Source organism: Rhinatrema bivittatum, chromosome 15, assembly GCF_901001135.1.
Source record: "Rhinatrema bivittatum chromosome 15, aRhiBiv1.1, whole genome shotgun sequence".
NCBI classification, from domain to species: Eukaryota; Metazoa; Chordata; class Amphibia; order Gymnophiona; family Rhinatrematidae; genus Rhinatrema; species Rhinatrema bivittatum.
In genome coordinates this window covers 31,216,314-31,242,186 of record NC_042629.1, presented here as the reverse complement: position 1 = coordinate 31,242,186, position 25,873 = coordinate 31,216,314, and the positions used below count along the sequence as shown (strand labels likewise).

General features: G+C 47.4%; 1 protein-coding gene across 2 annotated transcripts in view; it reads right to left on the bottom strand.

Annotated features, from left to right (window-relative positions):
* The window catches only part of TMPRSS2 (transmembrane serine protease 2), a 101,348-nt gene that overhangs the window by 5,744 nt on the left and 69,731 nt on the right, over positions 1–25,873 (bottom strand). For both annotated transcript variants that reach the window (XM_029578585.1, XM_029578584.1), the window contains 8 exons: positions 21,764–21,893; positions 20,431–20,538; positions 16,495–16,538; positions 15,166–15,334; positions 11,418–11,593; positions 11,123–11,218; positions 10,201–10,343; positions 7,572–7,724 (listed from right to left, as the gene is read on the bottom strand). In XM_029578585.1, coding sequence (XP_029434445.1) covers positions 7,572–7,724; positions 10,201–10,343; positions 11,123–11,218; positions 11,418–11,593; positions 15,166–15,334; positions 16,495–16,538; positions 20,431–20,538; positions 21,764–21,893 — 1,019 coding nt within the window. The remainder of the gene's footprint in view (positions 1–7,571; positions 7,725–10,200; positions 10,344–11,122; positions 11,219–11,417; positions 11,594–15,165; positions 15,335–16,494; positions 16,539–20,430; positions 20,539–21,763; positions 21,894–25,873) is intronic.

The window sequence follows — 25,873 nt, the reverse complement described above, 5'->3', positions numbered from 1 at the left end:
AAATATAATAATGGGAGATACAGATTGAAAAATGAAGGTGTCTGATGCAAACAATACATTTTTAGATTGCATACTATAATGGATAATTTACTTTCTTGATAATTTCATTTTCCTTAGTGTAGACAGATGGACTTAGGACCAGTGGGTTTATGCTCCCCTGCCAGCAGATGGAGTTAGAGTCAGATTTCAAAGCTGTCAGCCTACATACACCCCTGCAGTGACCTCAGTCCTTCAGTATTCTCTTCAAAAGCCACTGCGGACATACTATTGAAAAAACTTGATTAAAATATGATTAAAAATATTAAAAATGGATAATCATAACCGCACTCAACCAATCATAAGCACTGAACCCCAGCAAGAATATAGATGCCCTGATCTGGGGACTGGATGACTGCTTACCCATAATCTCTTTGAATCGATATCCACTCCATGGGCGAATCCTTGGCACCATTCTTGGGCAGCCGTGGGTGGGATGCTGAGTCCCATCTGTCTACACTAAGGAAAATGAAATTATCAGGTAAGTAGTTTCTCCATTTCCTAGAGTGTAGCCAGATGGACTCAGGACCAATGATATGTACAAAAGCTACTCCTGATTGGGGCGAGAGGCTGCCTGCAGTCCGGTTAACACTGCCCTTGCAAAGGCTGCATCGTCAGTCCTGTATGTCTAGGCAATAGAACCTGGAGAAGGTGTTCAAGGAGGACCATATTGCTGCTCGACAGATATAGACAGGAGACAGCAGTCTAGCTTCCACCCATGAGACCGCCTGAGCTCTAGTGGAATGAGCTTTAACCTGAGAAGATAATGGCTTTCCTGCCTCCACATAGGCTCCCATGACCACCTCCTTAATCCAGCGAATTATGGCAGCCCGCGAAGCTAGTTCACCCTGCTTCCTTCCATCGTGAAGGATAAACAGGCAGTCTGTCTTTCGGACCAGTTCTGAAACTTCCAGATAACATACCAAAAGTCTACTGACATTCAAATGATGGAGGAGGTGGTATTCTTCCGTGTCCATGTGCAATGAAATGGCCTAATTCAAATGAAACCGAGACTACCTTGGGCAAGAAGGATGGAATGTTACGAAGCTGTATCGCTCCTGGAGTCATCCGGAGGAACTGTTCCTGACATGACAATGCCTGCAGTTCAGAGATGCGACATGCCAAGTATTATAGCCATAAGAAACACCATTTTCAAGGTTAATAAGCACAAGGAAAGACTGCGCAGTGGCCAAAAGGAGGGCTCTTCCAAAACATCCAATACTAGATTAAGATTCCACAAGGGAACTGGCCACTGTAGGGGTGGCCGGAGGTGCTTCATCCTTTTCAGAAAACGGACCACGTCCAGATGAGCCAACAGGCGGGTTCCGTTCACCTCACCCCTGAAACAGGAGAGCACCACTACCTGGACCTTCAAAGAGTTAAGGGTCAAACCTTTATTCAAGCCATTCTACAAAAATTCTAGAATTAGTGGGATTTTGACCACCCGCACCATGCCTCAAGTACTCTCCAGACCCGTACATACGCTAGGGACATAGAGAACTTCCAAGCATGGAGTAAGGTGGCAATATCCTCTCTTAATCAGGCGAGCCCTCTCTAGGGCCAGACTGTAAGACAGAATAGAGTCAGATCCTTGTGAAGGACCGGTCCCTGCTGTAGCAGGTACAGGGGGGTCTCCACCAAGGGTCTTCGCATGTCTGCATACCACGGAAGCCTGGGCAAATCTGGCGCTACTAATAGGACTAATCCCCTGTGGTGCTCGATTCTGTGAATGACTCTGCCCAGCAGGGGCCACAGAGGGAAGGCATATAGCAACTATTCTTCTGGCCAGGTCTGAAAGAAAGTGTCAATCCCCAGGGACCACCGATATCTTCTGCGACTGAAGAATCAAAGAACCTTTGCATTGTGAGATGCAGCCAGCAGGTCGATGGACGGGAGACCCCAGCGGATCTACTATCAGCTGAAAGGCTTTGGTTGACAACACTCACTCTCCTGGATCTAGTCTCTCCCTGCGAAGGAAGTCTGCTTTGATGTTGTCTTTTCCTACGATGTAGGATACTGAGATCATCTATAGATAAATCTCCTAATGGAATGGGTGGAAATATATCTCCTGTGACACTTGCTGGCTCTTGGTTTCTCCCTGGCGGTCGATGTAGGCTACCGTTGTTGCTTTGTCCAACATTACACGGAATGCTTGACCCTGGAGTCTGTGCCTGAATTGTAGACACGCCAATCTGACTGCCTGGGCTTCCAGGCAGTTGATGTTCCAGAGAGTCTCTTCCTCTGTCCAACGTCCCTGGGCCATCAGTTCTCGACAGTGAGCTCCCTGGCCCTGGAGGCTTGCATCTGTTGTGAGGACCAGCCAGTTCGGGGAGGTCAAGGGTAAACCCCTGCTCAGATGAGCTTCTGCAACCACCACTGGAGCCAAGAGCATACTCCCATTGTTAAGTGGAGGCAAAACGAATCGTCTTGAGACTGCGGTTTTCAACTTGGCAGTAATGAGCACTGAACTGGTCACATGTGTGCCCTTGCCCACAGCACTACTTCCAGGGATGCCGCCATCAAACAGAGAACTTGTAAATAGCTATACACAGTCAGGCATATCGTGCTCATCAACTGACTCACTTGGGACATCAAATTCCTCATCCACGTGGTCGGAAGGAAGACCATGTCCTGCTTGGTGTAGAACCAGACTCCCAGATATTCCAAGGATAGGGAGGGCTTGAGACTGCTTTTGTCCAGGTTTACGACCCAACCAAGTTCCTGAAGCAAGGAAGTCACCCTGTTGGTCACCCAGAAACTATCTTCCACAGACTTGGTTCGGATCAACCAGTCGTCCAAGTACGGGTGCACCAGGATTCCCTCTTTTCTCAATGCTACCACTATGACCACCATAATCTTGGAGAATGTTCTGGACATGGTGGCTGGGCCAAAGGGCAATGCCCGGAACTGATAATGGCTACCCAGTACCGCAAAGTGTAGGAAACTGTGTTCTTGACTGATTGGAATATGTAGGTAGGCCTCGGATAGGTCCAGGGATGTTAAGAATTCTCCCGATTGTATGGCCATTATCACGGAGCATAGGGTTTCCATGTGGAAATGATTCACTCGTAGATGTTGGTTGATGCTCTTGAGGTCCAAGATGGGGCAAAAGGAACCTTCCTTCTTGGGTACGATGAAATAGATGGAATAATACCCCATATTGTCCTGTGGCCAAAGTACTGGGATTATAGCCCTCATCCTGAGGAGTCTTAAAAGAGGAGTCTCCACTGCCTTCTTCTTGTGCTGGGAGTGGCAAGGAGACATCAGAAATATGTCCCGAGGAGTGCTGTGAAATTCCAGCACTTATCCTTCTCGTATCACCTCCAGTACCTATATATCCGAAGTGATCTTGACCCACTGCTAGTAGAAGATGGACAGTCAGCCTCCTAGTTCCATGTTTCAAGGGTGGCTTGGCAAATTTTCATTGGGGGGTTCGGGACGAACCTGAAACAGAGCCTACCCCTCTCTTGGGCTTTCGACTACAAAAGGACTGAGACCACCTAAAGGGTTGAGACCTCTGAAATGTCGAGTTTCTGTAGGGGCGAAGACGGAAGCCCCTGGATCGACCCCCTCATAGCAAGGGGAGCTGTAACTGCTTTCTCTTATCTTCTAGTAGCCGGGGAACTGGAGATTCACCCCATTTACTGGCCAGCTTTTCCAATTCGCTTCCAAAATGTTATGTTTAGCGGTGTTTGGGTGGATTCTTGGGTACTGTGGCAGATGACCACGTCCACAGGGAGGGGCCCCATGGGGAGCCACAGTACTGGGCTAGACTCAGGATGCACAGATTTTAGCTCTTTTATTATACAGCTTGATGTGTACCACCAGAGGTTGCAGTAGTGAGGTGATCCAGAGGTAACAGTCCCGGGACCCTCAGCAGACGGAACCCGTCTCACCACGTTGGAATAGGGAATTCCAGTGTAGGTTTCCCAGGCAAGGCAATGCTGTAGATGAGACAGAGTTAGATTACTCACTAGATGGTAGCTGTAAGTTGGCGATTCCACCAGGCTGAAGTAGATGGTACTGGCACCAAGGCTGGGAGAGCAGGCCCTCAAGGAGCGAGTACCTGATCCCAGTAAGGCACCTGAAATAAAGCAGAGGGCCCCTGAGGAGCAGGTACCCAGGTTAGTCAATACCCCGAAGGGCAGAGAGAGAGCTTCCAGTGGCAATATGGAAGCGGCAGAGTAGCTTAGACCTACCGAGACCAATCTGTTGCTAACTCAATGAGCTAGCAAACAAGTACAGGCTATATACCCGGATGGCGAGATGTCACTTGAGGGGGACGCCCCCGAGGTTCACGCCAATGCTGGAATAAAGACGTGGGTAGCGCACGTGCCCTAGTAGGCCCTTGGAAGGAACATGGCGGGAGGCAACACCATAGTCGTTCCGGGGACGGCTTGCAGACGCGGCAGTAGCCATTTTCCCAAGGTAAGCGGGAGGAGCCGAGAACAAGGTGAGGCATACGGGGCGAAGATGTCTTGAGACCGATGGACGCAACACAAAAAGAAGTGATCCTTTAAAGGGTATCTTTGTAAGATTTGCCTTGGAGGTTACATCCGCTGACCAATTCTGCAGCCATAGCTGTCTGACCACCACCACTGAGGCCACAACTCTGGTCGAAGTACAGACTTGATCTGAGCCTGTTTCAGCTAAAAAGGCAGTGGCAGGTTCCATAACCACTCTGGAATACATCCCAAAGTCATCCACCACCTGAGAGAGGAGTAGGCATGAACTAGCTACCAGGGTACAATCTGTAAGGTCATTGCTACTGCGTCAAAGGCCTGTTTAAGGATGGACTCTATCCATCTATTGTGCGCCATCCTTTAAGGCTGCTCCTCCCTCCACTGGGATAGTTGTTCGCTTAGAGATGGCACAGACCAGCGCATCCACTTTAGGGAAACGCAAACGTTCTCTCCTTGCCGGATCCAGTGGGTAGAGAGCTTCTAATGCTCGTCCCTCTTTAAAACTTGCTTCTGGGGCATCCCATTCCAGGTCAGTCAAGTCCTGGATGGCTTCCAGTACTGGAAAGAAGCAAGAGGCTTTCCCGTAGGGAAATCAGAATGGGATTCTTCTTTGGTTCCGGCATAGAGTCTGCCTCAGGAACTCCCAGCATCTTCAGGGTCTGGGAAACCAGGGCCAGCAATCCGTCTCTATGGAAAAACCGTAACATGGTCCAATATGGATTTAAACCAGGGGGAGTTTCCCCATCTTCCAAGGAATCTGTATCCTCCTCTTCATCTGTGCCATCCGGGTCTCTGCCAAGGATACCCTTGGTGAGGCAAGGCATGCTCGAGGTCTGCCTATAGGACTGGGAGAGGGAGGGCTTACTGGCTGAGGTTCTGTCTGGACAGGGGCAAGTGAGGTAGCAGACTGCGCCTGTATGAAGGCTTGGAAAAATTCCACCCAAGAGAAGGCAGCTGGGTCCATGCCTAGCCCAGGAGGTACTGGGGTAGGTGCCACTGAATTTCCTTCTCCCATGGATGACCAAGTCCCAGGGGTTCTCAGATCCGGGGTACTTCCAGTTAAGGCTGTGGCTAATCCATCCTCTGAATGGGAGGAGCCAGGCCTAGCAAAGTCCGGGGAGACCAACTCACCCTGGGCTTCCTCACAGTGCTGACATAAGTTGGAATCCAGGTCAGACTGAAGCCCTAATATGACAGCGCAGAGAGAAAAGCGCTTATGTTTCTTGGCTGCGGAGCCATTGGTGGTGGTAACTGTGTGTTCTGTCTGCTTGTGCGTAAGATTTTATGCGCACAGATTTCGGGCACCTAGGTGGGATGCAGCGAGGCGCACGCACAGTCCGTGTGCCGAACTTTACCTGTATTCTGTTCTTAGTAGGTTGTGCGCATACGTATGCCTGTGGAGAGCTGATGCACTGCGCATACAGACATTCTATGGAGGGCAATACGGCATGCACAAAGACACATGCAAGATGGCGCTGCCGTGGCCTACCACACAGTGTGCAGACTAAGCCTAAAGATGGGCCTAGCCCGCCGGGGGGCCGCTCAACCCACTCGGAATCACACTTCCCCTTATCCCAATGGGATGGGGGAAAGACATCTGTACAGTGCGCCGGGCAAGGAGACTGGAGAAGTCTTACCAAAACCCCTCCAAACGTCTCTGATTTGGGGCCCAGCGCTTACCAGCTGAGTATAGAGATGGTCTCCGGCTACAGGGGGAGAACGCTTTGGCCATCACCGCCGCACTCGGCTTCCTGCACCTGCTGCCTTTCAGCTGCTTAAGCAGCAAAGTCCATGCTGGCTTCCAAGTCCAAGGCGCACCTCTGAGGTATCACTGCAGGAGAGCGGGGCTCAATTTTTTTCTCCAATTTAAATGTAGAATTTCTCCTTCCAAAAAATACAGCAATCCCCAGAGGGAGAGGTACGTCCACCATCTGCTGGAGAGACAGAGAATACTGAAGGGCTGAGGTCACTGCAGGGATGTATGTAGGGTGATGTCAGCTTTGAAATCTGACTCCATCTCCATCTGTTGGCAGGGGACCATAGCCCATTGGTCCTGAGTCCATTTGGCTACACGTTCGGAAATTCCCCATGGTTTAGACACTGAAACTGATTGGTCAATGTTTTGAATTGTTTGGGAACTGTGATAAAAGAGAATGAGTGACATCATTTGATCATGTGATTGTCTTTGGAGTGTAATTGGTGGAAAGGGGATTTAAAAAAATATATATATTGAAACAGCAACACAAATACAGACTGCATCACTTAATTTCAACTTCATAAATCTCAATATCATTGAAGGAACAACTCTGCACCCAGCCACCAGCTATAATCATACTGCAGTAGTTCAGTACAATTTTCTATATTGTTCCCCCCCCCCCCCCTTCCCTCACCTATTCCCCCTCCGGAAAGTGAATTTTGTTTATATTTAAGAAAACTCCAACACACAAGCTTTGGCCTTTTTAAATCCCATGATGCAGAACTCCTAGAAACATCAATGGCGGGACAGGTTAAGCTGTGAGGTGATCACAAGTTGAGTAGAAAATTTTATGAAATTATATTTGAAACACAAATATAGATTTGTGTACATGGATTTACATGAGTCATCACTGCTCAATAGCTATACTTATCCGGGTAAGTAAAACTTATCCAGTTATGTTCAACAGCATAGCTGAACACCCCTTCTAAGTTATCCGGATAACTTAGACAACTGGATCTCTTTGAATACTGGGCCCAATAATATGTCCTAACTGCCCTTTTGAATTCATCATTTTAAACATTTTAGGTGTGTTTGCGGGGGTTATATATATTGAAAGGGTGGGTTTTCAACTATAGCTTTTGATCTTTTCTGTAGATCCCTCGTCATTCTTGTTTTGATATTTTATTGGTTAAATATATTACATTTTGCCAACACAAAGGTTTGGAATTTTGCAAAAAAATTCATTTTAAAATTACCCCAAAGAATGAGATTTTCCTCTCAGCAATAGTAAAAGAAGACTTCAGATTGTACTGAGAACCCACAAATCTTTAGAGGCCCAGCTTCTAGCGAGAAGGGTGGTAAAGATCTAAGCTTACCTGCATCTGTTGATAAATCCAGCCCAAAAAGTAGGTGACATTTCCATAAACGCCCGGCTTGTTGACGTTGGCACAGCCAGAGCCCCAGCTGGTATCGCCCACCAGCCACCACAAGGAGTTCAGATCAGTCACCAGGGGGCCTCCACTGTCTCCCTGAGGAAAGCACCAGAGGGGGATTAATGGCATCACCAGTACCAGAGTGATTCTGTCAAATATACCTAGAGCTGATATTATGGGGACAAAGCTGCTAAAGTCTGGGGGAACATTTTATCTGCAGTCTTTGTGCCAATTTTCAAAGGGAACACAGCTGCACACTTTCACTTTGAAAGCTGCCGAGAGTGCAATGAACCCACGGATATTTGCCCCTGCTTTTTCCTTTGGGTGCTTTCCGCAAGGAAAATAAAATCTATGCAGATCTGAAAACGCATTCTCTGTGCATTCATTTTCCACCCAGTCCTAATGCAGCTAAAAGTAGGCCCATTTTGGAACCCAGTGCATCCTTTTAGTCAGGTTAAGGACAGACAGTTTTACCAGGATAAATTGGAACCTACCCATGTAAATGGCTTTTTGAAAATTGCCCTCTATAAAAAGGCAAAAAAACAGAGGCATCAGTTCCTTTACTATTCCTTAAGTCTCATGGAGCTCAGTGCACGCCTTTGCATCACGTGAGAGCGTACTCCATGTTCACAAAGCTCCTCATCTACCTACAGACTTACTGTGTGTCAGAGAGTGCACAAGACACACAGGCTGCAAACTCCTTCTTCAACCATCATGGACAGGATGCAACAAACTAATTTCTCTGGCCTGCAAGATTCAGCAAACTCCGTGTCACACTGCCCTGAACTCCCATGCTTGGGAAAGCACAGAAAAAAAACAGGGAGAGGGAGTTCTGGTCAGGGCTTTGTTGGACGATCTGTGAAGGATGATGTGGACAAGTTGTATAGATACTCTTCCCTTTCAGCCAGTATTGACCCAATGTCCCAGCATGGCGGGAGGGGAGATTGTGGAACTACTGGTGACTATGACCCCTAGCCATCCTTTAAAAGGTAGGGATGTGCATTAGTTTGCCTATATCGTTCCTTGATGTTTTCATACGAAAACTCCTGCACCCTCACCCACTCCCCTGGCTGTTTTTCACTTGGACGTAGCGAAGATAATTTTATAACCCTGCATACAGTCCAAATTTTCCAAGTGGAATTATGTGCACAAGTCTGTGGAATACACACATGGACATATGCGCACAAGGCTTATACCCGTGACAGTAAAAGCGAGTTACAGTGGATAGCAGTTACTAACTCTCCACAGATAACTGGTGTCAAGAGGCAACAAAGAAAAAATATAAACAATTCATACATAAAAGGGACACCCTTATTAAAAGTGGTTCTTGTAACCTAGCGTTTAAACTGTCCATTCTGTTCTAACCTCATAACCCCATTCCTAGCCCAATTCCTTCACAGAAGGCCCCTGCAAAACAACTACTGGAGCAAGCAGTGATCTTTTCCAGAACAGGGAGGGCCCTGGTAAAAAGACAACTGAGCAAATGAATAAACAAAATGAAGGCTGTTTTCTGTAACAGGATGCCTGCATTTTGAAAATATATATTGACGTCCTGCCAGGACACCATGCAGGAGGAACCTGGTTTGCTCTGGGTATTTACTGCACACATCTGAGGCGTTCAGATATTCCTGCTCCAGCCTGTCAGGAGGCTGCAAGGACCGTGTACAAGGCAAGCACTATACAGACTCTCTGCTTCCACACCTCGCCTGTGTGTTTCTCAGCTGAAGAACTACCCTCCCAGGAGACTCTGCAGCTTCTCTTGGAGTCGCAAACCAAAGCCAAGAGGAGACATCACTACAGCAACAGGAGGTAACCTGGCAACAGAGGGTAAGAGACGTAGGCCTAGTCCAGTCTCAAGTACTAGAGGGACTGTAGCCCCCACGTCAGTGGAAACACCGTGCTGTGTAAAATCTCATTTCATTTTTACGGAGCTGCAATACTACATTTAACCCCTGAGAATTATTTGTGCGTGTGTGCGGGAGGTATAATTATTATTAAAATATTAGCGGCAACCCAGAGGAGAGTTAGCTAAATGGGTTGAAGTCTGCACCATAAAGCCTACGAGGTGAGACTTAAAGACCTAAAAGTGTATGCCCAAGAGAAGGGAACAAGAGAGAGTCATTCAGATTCCTCAAAAGGCATAAATAATGCACAAGCAGCAAACATTTTTCAGTGGAAAGGAAATTGTAGAACAAGAGGTCACAGTGTGAGGTTAAAAAGAATAGACATCAGCAAATACGTCTTGAAAGAAAGGGTGGTGGATGCATGGCACAGCCTCTCGGTGGAGGGTACAGAAATAACAATTCAAGGAAGCATGGGATAAGTACATAGAGTCTTTTACTGGTGGGAAAGGCCAAGGCAAAACCAGAGACTGAGAGGGGTCTGCGAAATTTGCAGCGAATAGAGAAAATGGGCTTCCCCCTCAATACTTCTCCTTTGCACAAGAACGAAGAGGTACATAACGCCCGAGCACCGGTAACACCACAGCCCCACGCCTGCATTCATCAGCTGCAGAATCGCCAGGTCGGCACAAAATTAAGATGAGCCGCGGCGCCAGACGCGGTTCCCTTACCTGGCAGGAGTCCTTCCCTCCCTGGAGGTAGCCGGCACAGACCATGGAGTCAGTGATGGAGCCATCGTACACGCTTCGTGCGTTACACTGTGACGGGCTGATCAATGGCACAGAGATTGCCATCAAGGTAGAAGAAGAAGAACCTGTGGGGATAAATTCAGAACCATCTGATTGTGCCTCATTTACCCAAACAATCCACCAAACCAGCCAAGCCTCTCTCAGTAAATGCATGAAAGTGAACAAAAGTCCATTATTTTTCATCATTTAGAATCAGTCTGCTAATTCCCGGGCTTAAAGAGCGAGAGAGACTCACTTTTATTGAGCCATTAAAACTACTTTTCCCACTGCCTCCCACCTAAAACTTTCCTGACTGCAATGCACTTGCATCAGAGATCTTAGCTTCCACTCAGTGGAGACAACCTTACTAGCTGGATACTACTCTATTTAAAAAAAAAAGAAAAAAAGAAAGTTTGCTAGTAAATCGACTTCTAAACTGCAGCTCTGAAGCTCTGTGTGGATCCATCTTGTGCTCAGCAGCTGAAGACACTTCAAAAATCCTAGCAGGTGGTTTATAACAGCCAGAAGGATTTCTAGGAGGTGTAATAAGTGTTTGCAGCATTAAAATAATTCTTCTTTAAGGACCTTATTGATCTTTTTACATGCCCAAGGCAGCTCAAACTTATTCCAGGACCTTATCAGAGGGGCTAGACCATCACTGAATCTTGAGTCACCCCCTGAGATTAGAAAGGAGAAGGATTTAAACCTATTGAAAGCAAAGCATCCTTCACACTAGTGCAGAACGAGTCCAGTTTAACCAGTTCAGTCATTATTTATTTTTAAAAATTAAGTTGAGGCACTTGCTCTAAAATCTCTCTACTGGCCTCATGAAGGAAGATTTTTACTGGTGGAATCTTGCTCTTACCTCCGTCATAGGTAGCTCCCCATCCAGATATCCAACACACTTTCGGTGCTTCCCATAGCATCTCGAAGTTGGGTAAGCAAACAGGTCGGATATTAACTGTAAGAGAAGACTGGATGATAAGGACTGTGCTGGCCATTGAATGTTGACCTTGATGGAGCTGATCTGGAGGATGCCAATCACAGTAGGATGCCACAGTCTGCATTTTGGAACGGTCGGCACCATGTTTACAGAAGCACTAGTGAGTAGGGGGAACATCTAACCCAGGTGCATATAGTGACCTGGACATGGTACTCACCGGTGAATGCAAGTGGAGAGCGGAGCTTCATGAGGGCGATGTCATTGTTCTTGGTATCTGAATCATAATCCGCACGGGAGATGATTTTATCCACTGCATAACCATTGTTGCTGGTCATCTGAGAAATGTACAGGAAGCCCGGGTAAACCATCCAGGAGGATGCAGTGCCAAGGTTTCTGCAAGGAAAAGAGAAAAGTCAGTCTGCAGCTTTAATAGCATACAAAATTAGTATTTAACAAGAAGGGGACATGTGTGCGTGCACATACACACACACACATAGTGATGCACAGGCATTAGACAACCAAAAAACAAAAATCTATCACAGAATGGTTCACAGACTTGCACACACACAACATACACACACATAGTGATGCACAGGCATTAGACAACCAAAAAACAAACAAAAATCTATCACAGAATGGTTCACAGACTTGCACACACACAAAACATACACACTTTCATGTTTCATACACAGAAACACAAACATGTACACACTCCAAAAGTACAGAAATATCGGCATGTCCACACATATCCACACACATGTAGGATTTTACTTTACAGCCTCAACTGATAAGTGACATTTACAAATCATAAAGGAAAATTTAGCCAGCTAAAATCCCCACACCCTCCGTGTCTTTAGGCTGGAGTGTTAGTGCAGAAATGAAATGTAGTGCCATTCGTTTCAGTACATCAACAGGAATGTCTCTCAGCTCTCTCCCCATCACCCATGCTCTCCTGCCTCTGAACCTCCCCCCTGGCTGTCATTCCTGCTTTGTCCTCCCCCTCCCCTTCAGCAGCATTGCAACAGCTGTGGGAGTCAGGAGGCGGTGTTTCTTTTCCTGGGGTGTCCTGCGCCAGAGCCGGCTCTGCTGATGCCCAGCCCAGCTTTCTCAGCCAGCTGGTTCTGGATGCCAAATCTGAATCTCTGCCAGTCTATGGAGTCTGGCCATTTGAAACCTTGTGACTCGGGAGCGTGGATGAATTTCTCTTGTCAAAAGATCATGTACCTCCTTCCCCCACCCCAGGAGATTAATCCAATGATAATGGACATTGGGATATGCTGCAGTTTATAGTGCAAGGAGACCGCATCCGATGCGCATTTACTAGGAGTTTCTTGGGGGGGGGGGGGAAGAGTTATTTTAATTATGTTTTTAGCCCAGGAGTTCTCTCCTGCTCTTTTAGGGGATTTATGGTACAACTGACATTGGACTCTGACCCCAACCTTGAGAGGGGGGGCGAAGGTTTCCTCAGTCCATCTAACCCAGTGATCACAAAGGCAATGCTCAGCAGGGGCCTCCGAGCAGAACGTAATAACACCTATCCATGTGGAGCTGCCAGTTGTGCTGGGAGTCCCTTTGCCCAGGGACTGTGACTGCCGCCCCCCCCCCCCTCCCCGCAGCAGCAGAAGCCCGACTCGCTCTCCTGTATGGCAGTGCACCAACAGTTTTCTAAACAGGGGTGCCCTTTGTAGATTTCCATGTAGTGAAATGCAAGCAGTGGAACGCTTCTTTGTGGGAAACGTTAGGTGCCAGGGACCCTGCAACCCTGGCAGCGTGCCCATGCATCCTCGCCGTGGGACAGGACATATCAAGCAGCACATTCCCTGCAGCACGGAATACGAAGGCCGCATCATCAAAATGTCCCTCCTGGCTGTAATATTTAAGGAACATGCATATCTGGGCAGGATTGCACGAGGACTAGGACTAGGCCTCTCCTACTGCTTTGCAGATTAGGGAGACTTCCCAGCAGAGGAGATGAGCTTCATCCATGGGAATCTAACCTGGAGTTTATGATTCTGGATTGACTGAGCAATGATTTGGACTGATCATTCTTTCTAGAATAGAGTGCATCCATTTCAGCTCTTCGTTCACTTTTTTTTTTTCTCATTCAGAATTTCATTTTCCCTTCCTCCTGAAACAAATGTCCCTGCTGGATGAGGGTAGAAGAGGGAAGCATACAACAAGACTCAGCTCCACATTGCAGCTATTCTAACGGAGACCGCACCTTGCCACCCATCACCTCCACAATTATCCCAAGACCTGTGACACCCCCCCCCCCCCCAGCTGATAAGATGCAAACCCTGTGCCACAGCTGTGCAGTCAAGCCAGCAGGCTGCCTCCTGAGAAATCCATTTATTTTGTTCGCTTTTGTCACTCTCGAGTCCTTCCCCCTGTACATTTGGTCATTCCCCTTATTCATTCTACTGTGCAGGCGTGTTATTGCTTTGTGGATTCCTTCCCTAGGCCCAGATGCAATAAGGTGTGTTTGGCTGTGCACACTCACCAGAATGTGGTTCTACGCACATTTGTGTGCAGATCTGCACGCCTGATGTAACAAAAAGTTTGGCGTACAAACCCGAATAATGCTGCATGCACAAATGAATGCTCCTCCCTGCAAATCCCATGCTAATCATTAGGTATTATTTACTCCTAGCAACGGAGAGGTGCGCTAGCTTTTCAGCATTAAGAAAACAACTCCTGGCGAGAGCTGGAGTAAAGTTTCTGGGGTTAGTGTTGATCCATGGGGCTGAGCCTGGAGTTCTTCCTGTACTCGCAATCTATGTGCAGAAAACATGGATTTATGTGGGTTTTCTGTGCGCAACTTAAGAGCACAAATTTTCTGCAACACAACTTTTAGGAGCATAACTCATGTTTTGTGCGTACAGATTAGACGCATAAAAGTGTGCTCCAAGCTTGTTTTGTGTGCATTCATTTTATAAGCAGAACTTCTAAGCACACAAATCCTGGTTTCTGCACAATGAGCACCAACCATGGCTACAGCCTGGACACTTTTTGTGCACATTAACCAAGATTTATGAGTACAAAACATAGGTTGTGTCCCTAAATCTTGGTTATGTGCACGAGTAATTTTTTGTGCACATGTTTAGGTTTAAAACACTAAACTCCTGATGTATTTGCATTGAGAATTAACTTTTTTTCATAGTGAGCACGTTATACAAATGCTCACTGAAATATGGTGTACTATTTTTTTTTTTTGTTGTTACTCCTATCTTATTCCATCGGGGCCCTTAGTGACTTCTGCTTAAATCAGGGACCCCAACACTCACACGCTAGTGATAGCTGATTTGTCACTTTGTTCCTTTCCAGAAGTGGATAATCCTTAGTCCTGTTCCCTCTCTTACAGGATAAATAGCTTGCTTAATTGAACAGATAAACCAGTTTAAATAAATGATTCATTCTAGCAAGCAGCCTGAATGAAGCCATTAACAGGCCATTAACTTCCATTGTCTGCCGTCTCTTTGCATAGCCTCCTGACTTATCCCCCACTGCTCAGCTGCCTGCTTAAAGCCTCCAGCCCTATTGTTTGAAACTGTTACACTGTCCCATGCTGGATGGGTGGGACAACCTCTTACTGAAAACAGTGTGTGTGTGTGTGTGGGGGATGATCCAGGCATGGGACAGGCAGAGAGGATGCTAAGGGTTGGGAAAAGGATTTTATGCAGTGTTGGGTGGGGGGACCATTGCTTTGGCAGGAGCCACCTTTATTCAGTTCTCTCTGAAATTCATTTGGGGGTCATCCTGGTTATGTTGTGATAAATCTGCATCCTCCCACCTCTGAAATAAAATTGATGGCACCTGCAAGCAGAGTGGGAGAACATGTCCTCGATCCGCCATAGCTCACGGTCAGGTAAAAGTGACAGAACCCAAACACTCCCGAAAGATCCCCACCCACCCCCCCCCCCCGGCTTGGCACCAGGGACACTGCCGGCGGTTCTTTCCTCTCTTACCCTTCCACGCAGTGAGCCGCTGTTACTATCCAGTAGGGGGTAATGATGGAGCCGCCGCAGTAGTGCTTCCCCCTGAACTGGAGGCTGACCTGCCATGGATACTGCCCTAGAGAGGCCGGCGATCCTCCCACGATTCTACTGCTCGCAGCCTTGGACGACACGCCGCAATCTGTGATCAGCAAGAGAGGGTAACCGTGGGTCAGTAGGGCAGCAGAGTGCCAGCTGTCCTGATATTTAGAGGGTGTCCCAAACCGCACCCAGACAGCAAGATGTCCTGCAGTATCGGGCCGATACAGTACAGTGCGTTTGGCCGCGCGTTTTCGACGCGCTAGCTTTAGCCCTTATTCAGTAAGGGGTAATAGCGCGTCAAAAACGCGCGGCCAAACACCCCCCCCCCCCCGAAACTAATAGCGCCCGCAACATGCAAATGCATGTTAATGGCCCTATTAGTTATTCCCGCGCAATTCAGTAAGTAAAATGTGCAGCCAAGCCGCACATTTTACTTTCAGAAATTAGCGCCTACCCAAAGTCGCTCTCCCGCGACTTTGACTGTATCAGCCCGTTATATTACGTCTGCCTCTGTCCTCAGCAGCTATTATACTGCCCTACAACGGCAAAACAGTGCTTCAACATAGCTTTCCTACCATAACATATAGATAGAGGAAGATTTTCTAGCAAATCAGATACATAGGAAGGGTTTTACCTTCAGAACACACAGGTGCATACTGATTACCTGGCTTAAAGTCACCTGGATAATTTTACACTGATTAACAGTGGAACATACCCAGTTACTTATTCCTCTGAACATATCTGGCTAAAGGCAAAGTTACCTGGATAACCTTAGGGCAGCCCTCTGGCATAGCCAGACTTACCCAGATAGCACTGAACATCAGCGCTAACCCCCATCACTGCCTCTTTTACCTGGGTAATGATTTACCCAACAATTGCAAGGGCAGGACATTGAAAACTCTGCCAGATAAACCCCAAGTCAATAAGGGCCTCATATTATTAAAGGAAGCTTTTAACAATTAAAGTTGCTTTGTTTAATAAAAAAAAAAAAAAAAGCGCCAGCTAGAGGCTTATCTCAGCCGCTCGGATAAGGGATTAAAAATAAAACAAAATCCCATCAGTGATGGGTGATGAAGAACTGGTTCTGGTAGGATGATTCTTTCAGGAGCAGACATCCTCCTAAAAAAAAGTGGGGGAGCATCTTACTGATTTTGTATTAAGAATTTCTTAGAAGAGCAGCCACGTCCCCTAGGCAGTCAGAGGGATTCATTCCCTGCCTCTCTTCCTCCAACACCCGACCTTCCTTCTCTGCCCACTCACCTATGCAGCGCAGTGCAACTACAGCTCCAGAGGCACAGGATTTACTATTAGAGGAAAAAAAAAAAAGTTAAGTGGAACATTCGTTTGTCTTACCATGAAAATTAATTTTGTCACCTGGTGATAATGCACACTCGGCCTTAATTAAATCATGTCGGGCTGACGCAAGAATAGATGAAGCCCAGCAGCCTCTCCTGGAAGGAGTATTTAGTAGCTGTTCAGGGGGAGATAAGCAGCTGGGGGGGTTGGAACGGGGCCGCAAGTGGCAGGCGTTTGCTAAGAGCACAACCGTGCGTGGAGCGAGGGGGAGGAAGCGGCGACGTTCTGCTGCTCAAGCCTTGCGGGCCCACACGTGAGACTTGATGGGGTGCAGGAACAGGTTTAGCTTTCTGCTTGGTAAAAGATTTCTAATATTAAAGCCACAGAACTTTAAACAGCACTGGCAGCGAGGCCAATTTATCAGCGAGGTAAATAAAATCCCAATTTCATTTTGAACTGCCTCTTTAAAAATAAATAAATAAATACAATCTTCAAAAATTGCGTGCAGGCTGTGGGAGAAATTTTCAGCCAGAGGGGAGTTCCCCCCCCCCCCCCCCTCCAACAGACTATGCTAATTTTCAAAACAAATGTACACGCATCCTTTTACTTTGAAGGTTATCCTGGGAAAACTGCCTGGGCGCATTTACACCTTGATATATGGAGCCTAATGCTAAGACTATATTACAACCTGCTAATTCAGGCAGGTAACTCCTCCCCCACCGGTGGATTTCTTTAAAATTAAATATATATATATATATAGTTAGATACATACATGCGCACAAGTCCAGTCCCCGCCCAAAGGTACTGAGGAGCTGCAGAGAGAAAGCTCTTCCAGGCGAGTAAGAAGAGCTTGAACTACATGCAAGAATGGATAAGGAGCCAGCATAGTGGCTTGAGTTAGTTGGGTGTAGTGAGTTTGGTGAAAGATAAGTCATGCAGTTGAAGTTAGGACAGATTGCAGTAGAGAGAGATGGCTCGCCGGGAGAGCTGTCAGGAGCAGGTTGCAATAGTCAAAGCGGGAGGTGATGAGAGAGTGGGTAAGGCTTCTGTTCAGAAAGGAAGGGATGGATTTTGGCGATGTTATAGAGAAAGAAATGTCACATTTTAGCAGTGTTTTGGATGTGTGTGAAGAAGGAGAGAGAGGAGTCGAAGATGAGTCCAAGGGGACTGGGGAGGATTTACTGTGTTATCCACAGAAATAGAGAGAGGAGGAAGAGGGGGAAATAGACTTGGAGGGAAGATAAGGAGCTGTGCCTTGGCCACATTGAATTTAAGGTGGCAGTGGGACATCCAGGCAGCAATTTTAGCCCAGCAAGCTGAGATCTGGGACCGGGGTCCTGATGAAATTGCTGGTGTAGGGAGGTAAATCTGGGAATTATCAGCATAAAGATAGTACTGAAAGCCATGAGAGGAATTAAGAGCACCAAGGGAATTAGCATACAGAGGGAAGAGAAGAGGCCCAGGACAGAGCCCTGAGGCACACCAATTGATAATGGGATTACAGTAGAGGAGGATCCACCAGAGGAAACGCTAAAAGTGTGATGGGAGAGGGAAGAAGAAAACCAGGACAGAGGCATGAGATCCAAGTGAGGACAGAATATCAAGGAGTAGGTGGTGATCAATAGTGCAAAAGCAGCAGATTATCAAGAAGAACAAGGACTGAGTAAAAGTTTTGTTTTTTTAGTTTTAGTCACTGGAGACTTTGGCAAGAGCTGGTTCTGGGGAATATAGGGTACAAAATCCACACGAGTGGATCAAGAATGGCTTGAGATGAAAGAAAGTCGAGAAAGTGTCGGTGAACAGCACGTTTGAGTAGTTTGGAAGCAAAAGGGAGGAGGGAGATGAGAATACTTGGCAAGTAGGGTCTGGTGAGGGTTTTTGAGGAGTGGTGGGATCACAGCATGTTTGAAGGCAGCAGGAACAGTAGCAGTGGAAAGTGACTATTAAGCAGAGCCGGAGGAACCACTAGGCAAGCTAGGCCTGTGCCTAGGGCACTGAGATTTAGGTGGCACTGCCGCCGCTCACGGCCACTTCAGGCGGCAGAATTTTGAAAGGGCAAAAAGTGCCCCTTCAAAATTCTGCCCAGCCCCCACCTCACCCTGCCCCCCCCCCCCCACGCCCCCCTGGTGGTCCAGCGGAGGGCCCAGGAGCAATCTGCCACTCCCAAGGCCTCGGCTGCTACTAACCAAAATGGCGCCGGTGACCTTTAGCCCCTAGCATGTGACAGGGGCCAACCAATGGCACCGGTAGGCCCTATCACATGGTAGGGGCTGAAGGCCACCGGCGCCATTTTGATTAGTGGCAGCTGATGACCTGGAAGCGGCAGATCGCTCCCGGGCTCTCCGCTGGACCAGGTGTTTTGGGAGGGTTTTTGGGGGGATGGAGGGGGAGTGGCGGCATGTGGTCCCTGCCCCTGGATTCGGGGGCTGCAACCGGGGACGGCACGACCAGGGGGTGGGGGGGGGGGGGGGAGCGACGCAAGGCTGAAGGTGCCTAGGGCACCCAAATCCCCTTGCACCAGCCCTGCTACTAAGACTAATTTTGAGAATCTTGTCATGAAATAGTCAACCATAGTCTGGGCAGAGAGTGAAGGAGGTAAGGGAGGCGAGGGAAATTTGAGGAGGGAATGGAGTGTGTTAAAGGGACAGTGAGGTTTGGATGCAAGAGTGTTTTGTCAGATGAATGTAGTAGTCTTGCTTGATAAGGGCAATAACAGATTGGAAGGAGGTCACAGCATAAATTTGACACGTTTGAAGTCTACATGGGCACAAGATTTTAGTCAAAGATGTTCTGCATAGGAAGCAAATTCTAGGGGTGAGCCAAGGCTGGGGTTTGGTGCGCCTTACAGTAGGGATGTGAATCGGGTGATCGATCGTCTTAATGATCGATTTTGGCTGGGGGGGAGGGAAATCTGATCGTCATGGTTTTTTGTGGTAAAAAATTGTAAATCGGGGGAGGGCGGGAAAACCGGCACACCAAAACAACCCTAAAACCCTCCCCCACCCCACCGAAGCCCCCCAAAATGTTTTAAATTACCTGGAGTCCAGTGGGGGGGGGGGGGGGCCCAGCGCGATCTCCCGCTCTCGGGCCACGGCTGCGTTAATAGAAATGGCACCGGTGGCCCTTTGCCCTTACCATTGACAGGGCAAAGGTAGCGCCGGCGCCATTTTGGTTCCTGTCACCCGTCACGAGTGCAGGAGATCGCTCCCGGACCCCTGCTGGACCCCCAGGGACTTTTGGCCAGCTTGGGGGGGCCTCCTGACCCCCACAAGACTTGCCAAATGTCCAGCGGGGGTCCGGGAGCGACCTCCTGCACACGGGCCGTATTGCCAGTATTCAAAATGGCGCCGGCGCTACTTTTGCCCTCACTATGTCAACATAGTGAGGGCAAAATGGCGCCGGCGCTACTTTTGCCCTCACTATGTCAACATAGTGAGGGCAAAATGGCGCCGGCTCTACTTTTGCCCTCACTATGTCAACATAGTGAGGGCAAAATGGCGCCGGCGCTACTTACCTGCAAGTACAGGTAAGCGCATGCAGGGCATGTGAATCTCTGCGGCACAAGTTCCTAAAGGGCTGATCTCAGAAGTCCTTTCAAAAATTAGCCTTCCTGGGGGCAATATATACATCGCTTTTCTAATTAAGGTGGTCAACATTCAAAAAGATTTGACTTAGCTAGAAAAAAAACCCCCTAGAACTTAAAGGCATCTCCCTACTAAGTGGCCAAGTCATTTCCCGACTAAAACATAGCCAGATTTAAAAAAAGAAAAAAGCAGTGTGGGATGATGCAGGAGAAGGGCTTCAACTTAATCGGGTAGGTGCTGCCCTTAAAGGGGTTCTTGCTGTACTTTTGTATAAGAAACGCTGCCTACAAATGAAAGCAGCAAATGTGTCCCTTACCTGCTGTACAGCTTCTGGTATAAATCTGAATTTCCACTGCTTGTGTTCAGCAGCATGAAGCTTGCAGAAGCAGGAGCAGCGATCCCTTCACGCTTATAGAACGTACTTCTGTAATAAAAACCAGACACAAAGCAACAGTGGTGAGGGTGCTGCCACATTCCCGTCCATTCAGTCATCATTCCTTCACAAAGAGCAGTATGAGCCAACACCACCCAGAGCAGAAAGAACAGGGTCACCTTTCCTCCTCTTGTTCTTTTTTCCCTGGCAGTTTCCTCCTCCTCCACAGGCTTCTGGTTTCACGCATGGTATACATGGGGTTTTTCCTACTTTATAAAACATCTCCCAAATCTCGTCTAGCTCAGTCATTGAAGCATCAGTCCTTTGGCCAGACCATGGCAAGAACCTCAAGTCTGACCACTAGATGTCGCCACTAAGCAATGGCTTGGACTGCCTATCTCCACCCCCATAGCATTCCCAGCCTGGGCCAGTCCAAGAAGCAGAAGCCGGGCCTGGGCATCAAACCCAGGTCTCCCCCAGAGCAGTGCACAGCACTGGCTCCCCCCCCTACCCCCCACCCTCCTCTATATTTGGGACCATCATCTTGATGTTAGGGAGAAGGCTCGTGTGCTCTGATAAGCCTGAGAGCTAGAGAGACAGATCATAGGCGCCAGGTAGGGAAAGACTTGCCGAAAGAGTCAAGAGAAGCCCATAGGACCCCAAAGTCAGAGGTGGTGCTACAGGATGATAACCTCACATAAAATTTCATTTACTCATTTCAAAATACAAATAAACTAAAAAAGGTCCACTGGATTAACAGGAGATCCAGGTAGAGCCAAGAAAAGATGGATGGAAGCAGATCTAATGAAGCCAGAACAGGCATGCTTGCCTAATCTGAAAAAGATGAGCATGATAGAGAATATCATAAAAATGTAAACAGACAAATTATTTATAATTTATAAAGGCTCAATAAGCAGTGTCAGCATGTGGGAGATCCAGTCCAAATCCCCAGACCAGAACCCCAGTCCTGGGGATGCTGTGGCGTGGGAGAGACAACCATTGCACATCACCACCCAGGGGCTGGTTTATGATCACGGGCGTGTCAAGTTCTAGAGTCTGTGTTAGTCATCCAAGGAGAGAGGGAAGGAAGGCAACGCCCTCAGATAGCTGTGAATGAAGGCTCATGGTACTGTAGCCATGGGGCAGGATCTAATAATGGAACAGGAGGACAAACACCTCCAAACGTTATACAGGAACTTTAACTCCTTGTTTCTCACAGCCATCCTTTCCCAGAGTCCTGGCTCCCTCGGTACATAATCATCAGCTCCTCGCTTACTTGCTGTATCCAATGTCATTGCATGCTGTCTTCCCGTAGTCGTCATTCCAGTTATCCTGGCACACAGGCAGCCAATCTGTCTTCTCAGAGGAGTACGCCTGAAGGATAAACCGTGGGCCGTACAGTCGCACTGCAATGAACAAAGAGCTATTTGTGAAGCTGCTCGTGCAGCATGTACTGACAAAGCTCAGGGGGGGTGGAGAGGAAGGGCAAGCCTAGCATTAGGATTTGTTGGGTTGAGGACCTCTGGGCTGCACAGTTTGCATACAATGGCTGCAGAAATCCAGGAGTTGCACACAGTAAATGCATCGCATACTTTGGCACGGGAGCAATCCAGGCTAAGTGCATTTAGTTGTTTTCTGAGCAGGGTTCACACAGAACGAAATGCAATACAGGATCAGGGAACTGCAGGCCACAGGCCTGCAGTTCCCTGATCCTGTATTGCAGTGATCCTGATCACTTGCAGAAAAGTGATTTGCAAGTACATATCAGCATTACAATCTCTTCTTGTGACATTTTCTCCAATTTTAATATTTTAATTAATGAAGAGATCCACAACAAAGAAAAGAGGTTAACATCAAGTGAAAATAGGAATTTTTGTATAGTACAGGCTACACATTGTATAATAAAATCAAAATACATAGAAATTTTGCAGACTTCTCTAATAATCCTAGCCAGGGTCACAGACTTCTCCTAAAATGTCCTGGTCCTGGTCAGACTTTTGTAAAATGTCACATGTTTTTGGACACACACTGAACATTCATTCCCTTATACTTAGAATCATGGTCCTAGATACATTTTCTAGACATGAGAACCAGATCACCAACTAATTCTCATGTGCCTGAAAAGTCAGGGCATACAGCATGCCTATGATCACAAGGATGTCTCTCAGATCCAATTGATAGTCTAGAACAGGCCAGGTTTTCAGGATATTCACAATGAATATGCATGAAAGATCTGCATGCACTGCCGCCACTGTATACAAATATCTCTCATACATATTCATTGTGGATATCCTGAAAATCCAACCTGTTTGTGACTTAAGGACTGGGAGTTGGCCATCCCTGGTCTAGATGACGGTGGTCCAAGAAAACAACACGGAAGATGGTCAGTTGAAGCCAGGAGGCCAACAAATGATGAAAATGACTAATCAACTTTAAAATAGTTTATTAAAATGTCCACTGGATTAAAAAATACAATTGGGGGTCAAGATTGTGTCAACAAGAGTGCCCGACTCTGGCCGAGCTTCGCCCTCCGAAAAGGGCTGCGTCAGAGGCTTACTAATGCGGACAAATCGTCACAACATTATTCTTCCCCTTGGGAAATGGGATTCTTTAGGTTCATCCTCCTTTTGGAGTGTCGCGAACAAAACTGCTACGATAAAACTGCCTTGCTCTTATACTCCTCGGCTGTCACTTTCATCCAGCACCCACGAAACTTCTTTTTTTAGGGCAATACAGAATAAGAATGTTTCTCTTTGTACAAGTATCTTAAAATACTCGCGGTCTTGCTCATCACGATCAAACAATACACAATAAAATGCCGGCATTTAAAAAAAAATAAAAAAGTCACTTCCTGTCCACCCTTGCTGGGTGAGAGCCCTTCTTATACACCACTCAGACATACTCCTCTCACTCCTGGCACAAGAGAAATTCAAAACACTGAGCAGATCTCACTCCTCATCGTAAGAGTGCGGTCCGTATTTAGCTGCCCTGACTAGTTTGAACTGAGGGAAGCCGCAGAACAGACTGTAAACGGTGCATTTATTACAGCTACAACAGTGGCTTTTTTAAGGGCATCAGGACCGACCTCCTGAACGCTGCTGGTCTGCCATCGGGAGGAGAGAGGAGAGCTAATCCCATCTGCTGTGGCTGTGGAGGGGGGGAGATGCTATTACCCTGCACGCCCGCCCGTCACGATGCCTTCCTAAGACCCGGGCCTTGCTGGTTGCGCTCCCCCTTTCATGATGTCATCATCAGGTGACTGCACCCCCTCCCCCCCCCCCTGGGGACAGGCATCATCACATGCTGAATAAGCGAGTGTGGGTGAGGTGGGGGGGGGAGGGGTTAGGTTTGCTGGGGTTTTGGTAGTTTAGTACAGGGGGTCCCCAAACGTTTCAAGAGAAGGGCCACATAGGATATTGCAAACCACCGAGAGGGCCAGGGACTCGGAGGGAGAGCCCTCAAAGCTGTTTATTGGGTAGGGTTGGAAGGGCAGGAGGGGGAAATCAGGTCTGCTTGCTGCCTCCCCCTCCCCTAATATCTGCCCACCTAAGGAAGCAGGGGGCAGGGAGGGTGGATAGTTGGCAGGATGGTGTGTTTCCCCCACTCCTCCCTTGCAATATACTAGATTAGTGTATGAGAAAAGCAACTCTCTCTGGAGGCCCTAATCCAGGGAGATAACACTCAGATACCGAGTGTAATAATGAGGATTTCTGCATTATCCAGAGGGGATAATGTCCATGCTCCCTCCCCCGTCTGTTCCGAAGAGAAGGTGGCACGGTTGGGACCTCCAGAAACCATCAGCCTTACCTGCCTTTCCCTGGCAGCTCTACAAGTCTCACAGCTCAGTAACGCCTGTGTCTCTTTCTCCCCATGTCCTCCCGCACCACCCTCCACAGTGGCGGAAAACTCTTTACGGCTTATGCAGCAGCCTCTCTCTCTCTGTCCTTGGTCCAAGCGGCTCTACCTGCACAAGCAGAGCTAATGCCAGCTGAATGCAGATTACTGCAGCCAATCAGTGGAGGCTTTGCAGCGGTGCGCCCCGCACGTGCTGCTCCGATGTGCTAGCACTAGCACCTCTGACTACAAGTGTTTGAGCGGGTGGCAGTGGCAGAACGCACACCCTCCACCGCCACTGCAGGCCAGATCAAGCTCCTTCTGCTGCTGCTGCTAGGGGCTGAATCTGGCCATAGTTTGGTGAACTGTAGGGATAATTCAGACTCTGGTTTAGTATATTGTACTTTGGTATTTAGATAGGCAAGTGTAGGATGGAATTTACTGGGTTTATTTGGAATGACTATGTTTTCATGTATTTGAGAGTTGGCCTGTTTCCTGTGTAAAAGGGAGAGCACTGGGCTCTTTTGTATATTAGAGATTACTTTGTAGTGGCTATTTTTTGTCTGCAATATAAACCGCTTTGGGTTCATATTTGTAAAGTAAGGTGGTATAGATGTGTAAAATGTAATGTCTGGCATCCAGCCCTGTCTGCCTCTGCTTTAGCAATCCTGCATGTACCGCTGAGTGGCTTGGAGAAGTTACCTGTTAAACGTTGCCAGGTAATCATTATTACAAGTAGCTGGTTATCTATATGTAGCACATAGCAACACTAAATCAAAAAAGAACCCTGAAAAATGCAAGGAAAAATAGTAACAAAAAAATTAAAGTATTTCTTACTTATTGCTAGAGAGCGGACTATTTAAATCATTTGTGTCTCCAAAGTGACCATCATAAAGCACTGGGTCGATCTTGTAAATCTTAACAGTCGACCCAAAAAGACTTTTTTCTGTGCTTAAAACGAGTTAATCATCAGTCACTTAGAGATATCACTCTTTAAACAGTCATGTCACAATATTTTTATAGAGAAACTTGTTCAGAAAAATTCACTTATCCTCCTACTGAATAATCATTCCATCAAAGAGATCCTTAGAAGGCACTTGCTCGATAGCCCCTTGTGGGCATTTAAAGATTTTACATGCAAAGGCTATCGAGCAAGTGCCTTCTAAGGATCTCTTTGATGGAATGATTATTCAGTAGGAGGATAAGTGAATTTTTCTGAACAAGTTTCTCTATAAAAATATTGTGAAATGACTGTTTAAAGAGTGATATCTCTAAGTGACTGATGATTAACTCGTTTTAAGCACAGAAAATAGTCTTTTTGGGTCGACTGATAAGATTTACAAGATCGACCCAGTGCTTTATGATGGTCACTTTGGAGACACAAATTATTTAAATAGTCTGCTCTCTAGCACATAGCAACACAGCATGTCCCTGTGAACTGTGTGCCTTGTGTTTGAGACCCCCTCGTGGAGACTTCCAGAGCAGATCTGGGCATGCTCTAAGTAGGCGTTCAGAGAGGAGTCTGTAGGAGACAGAGGAGGTGCTGTACCCG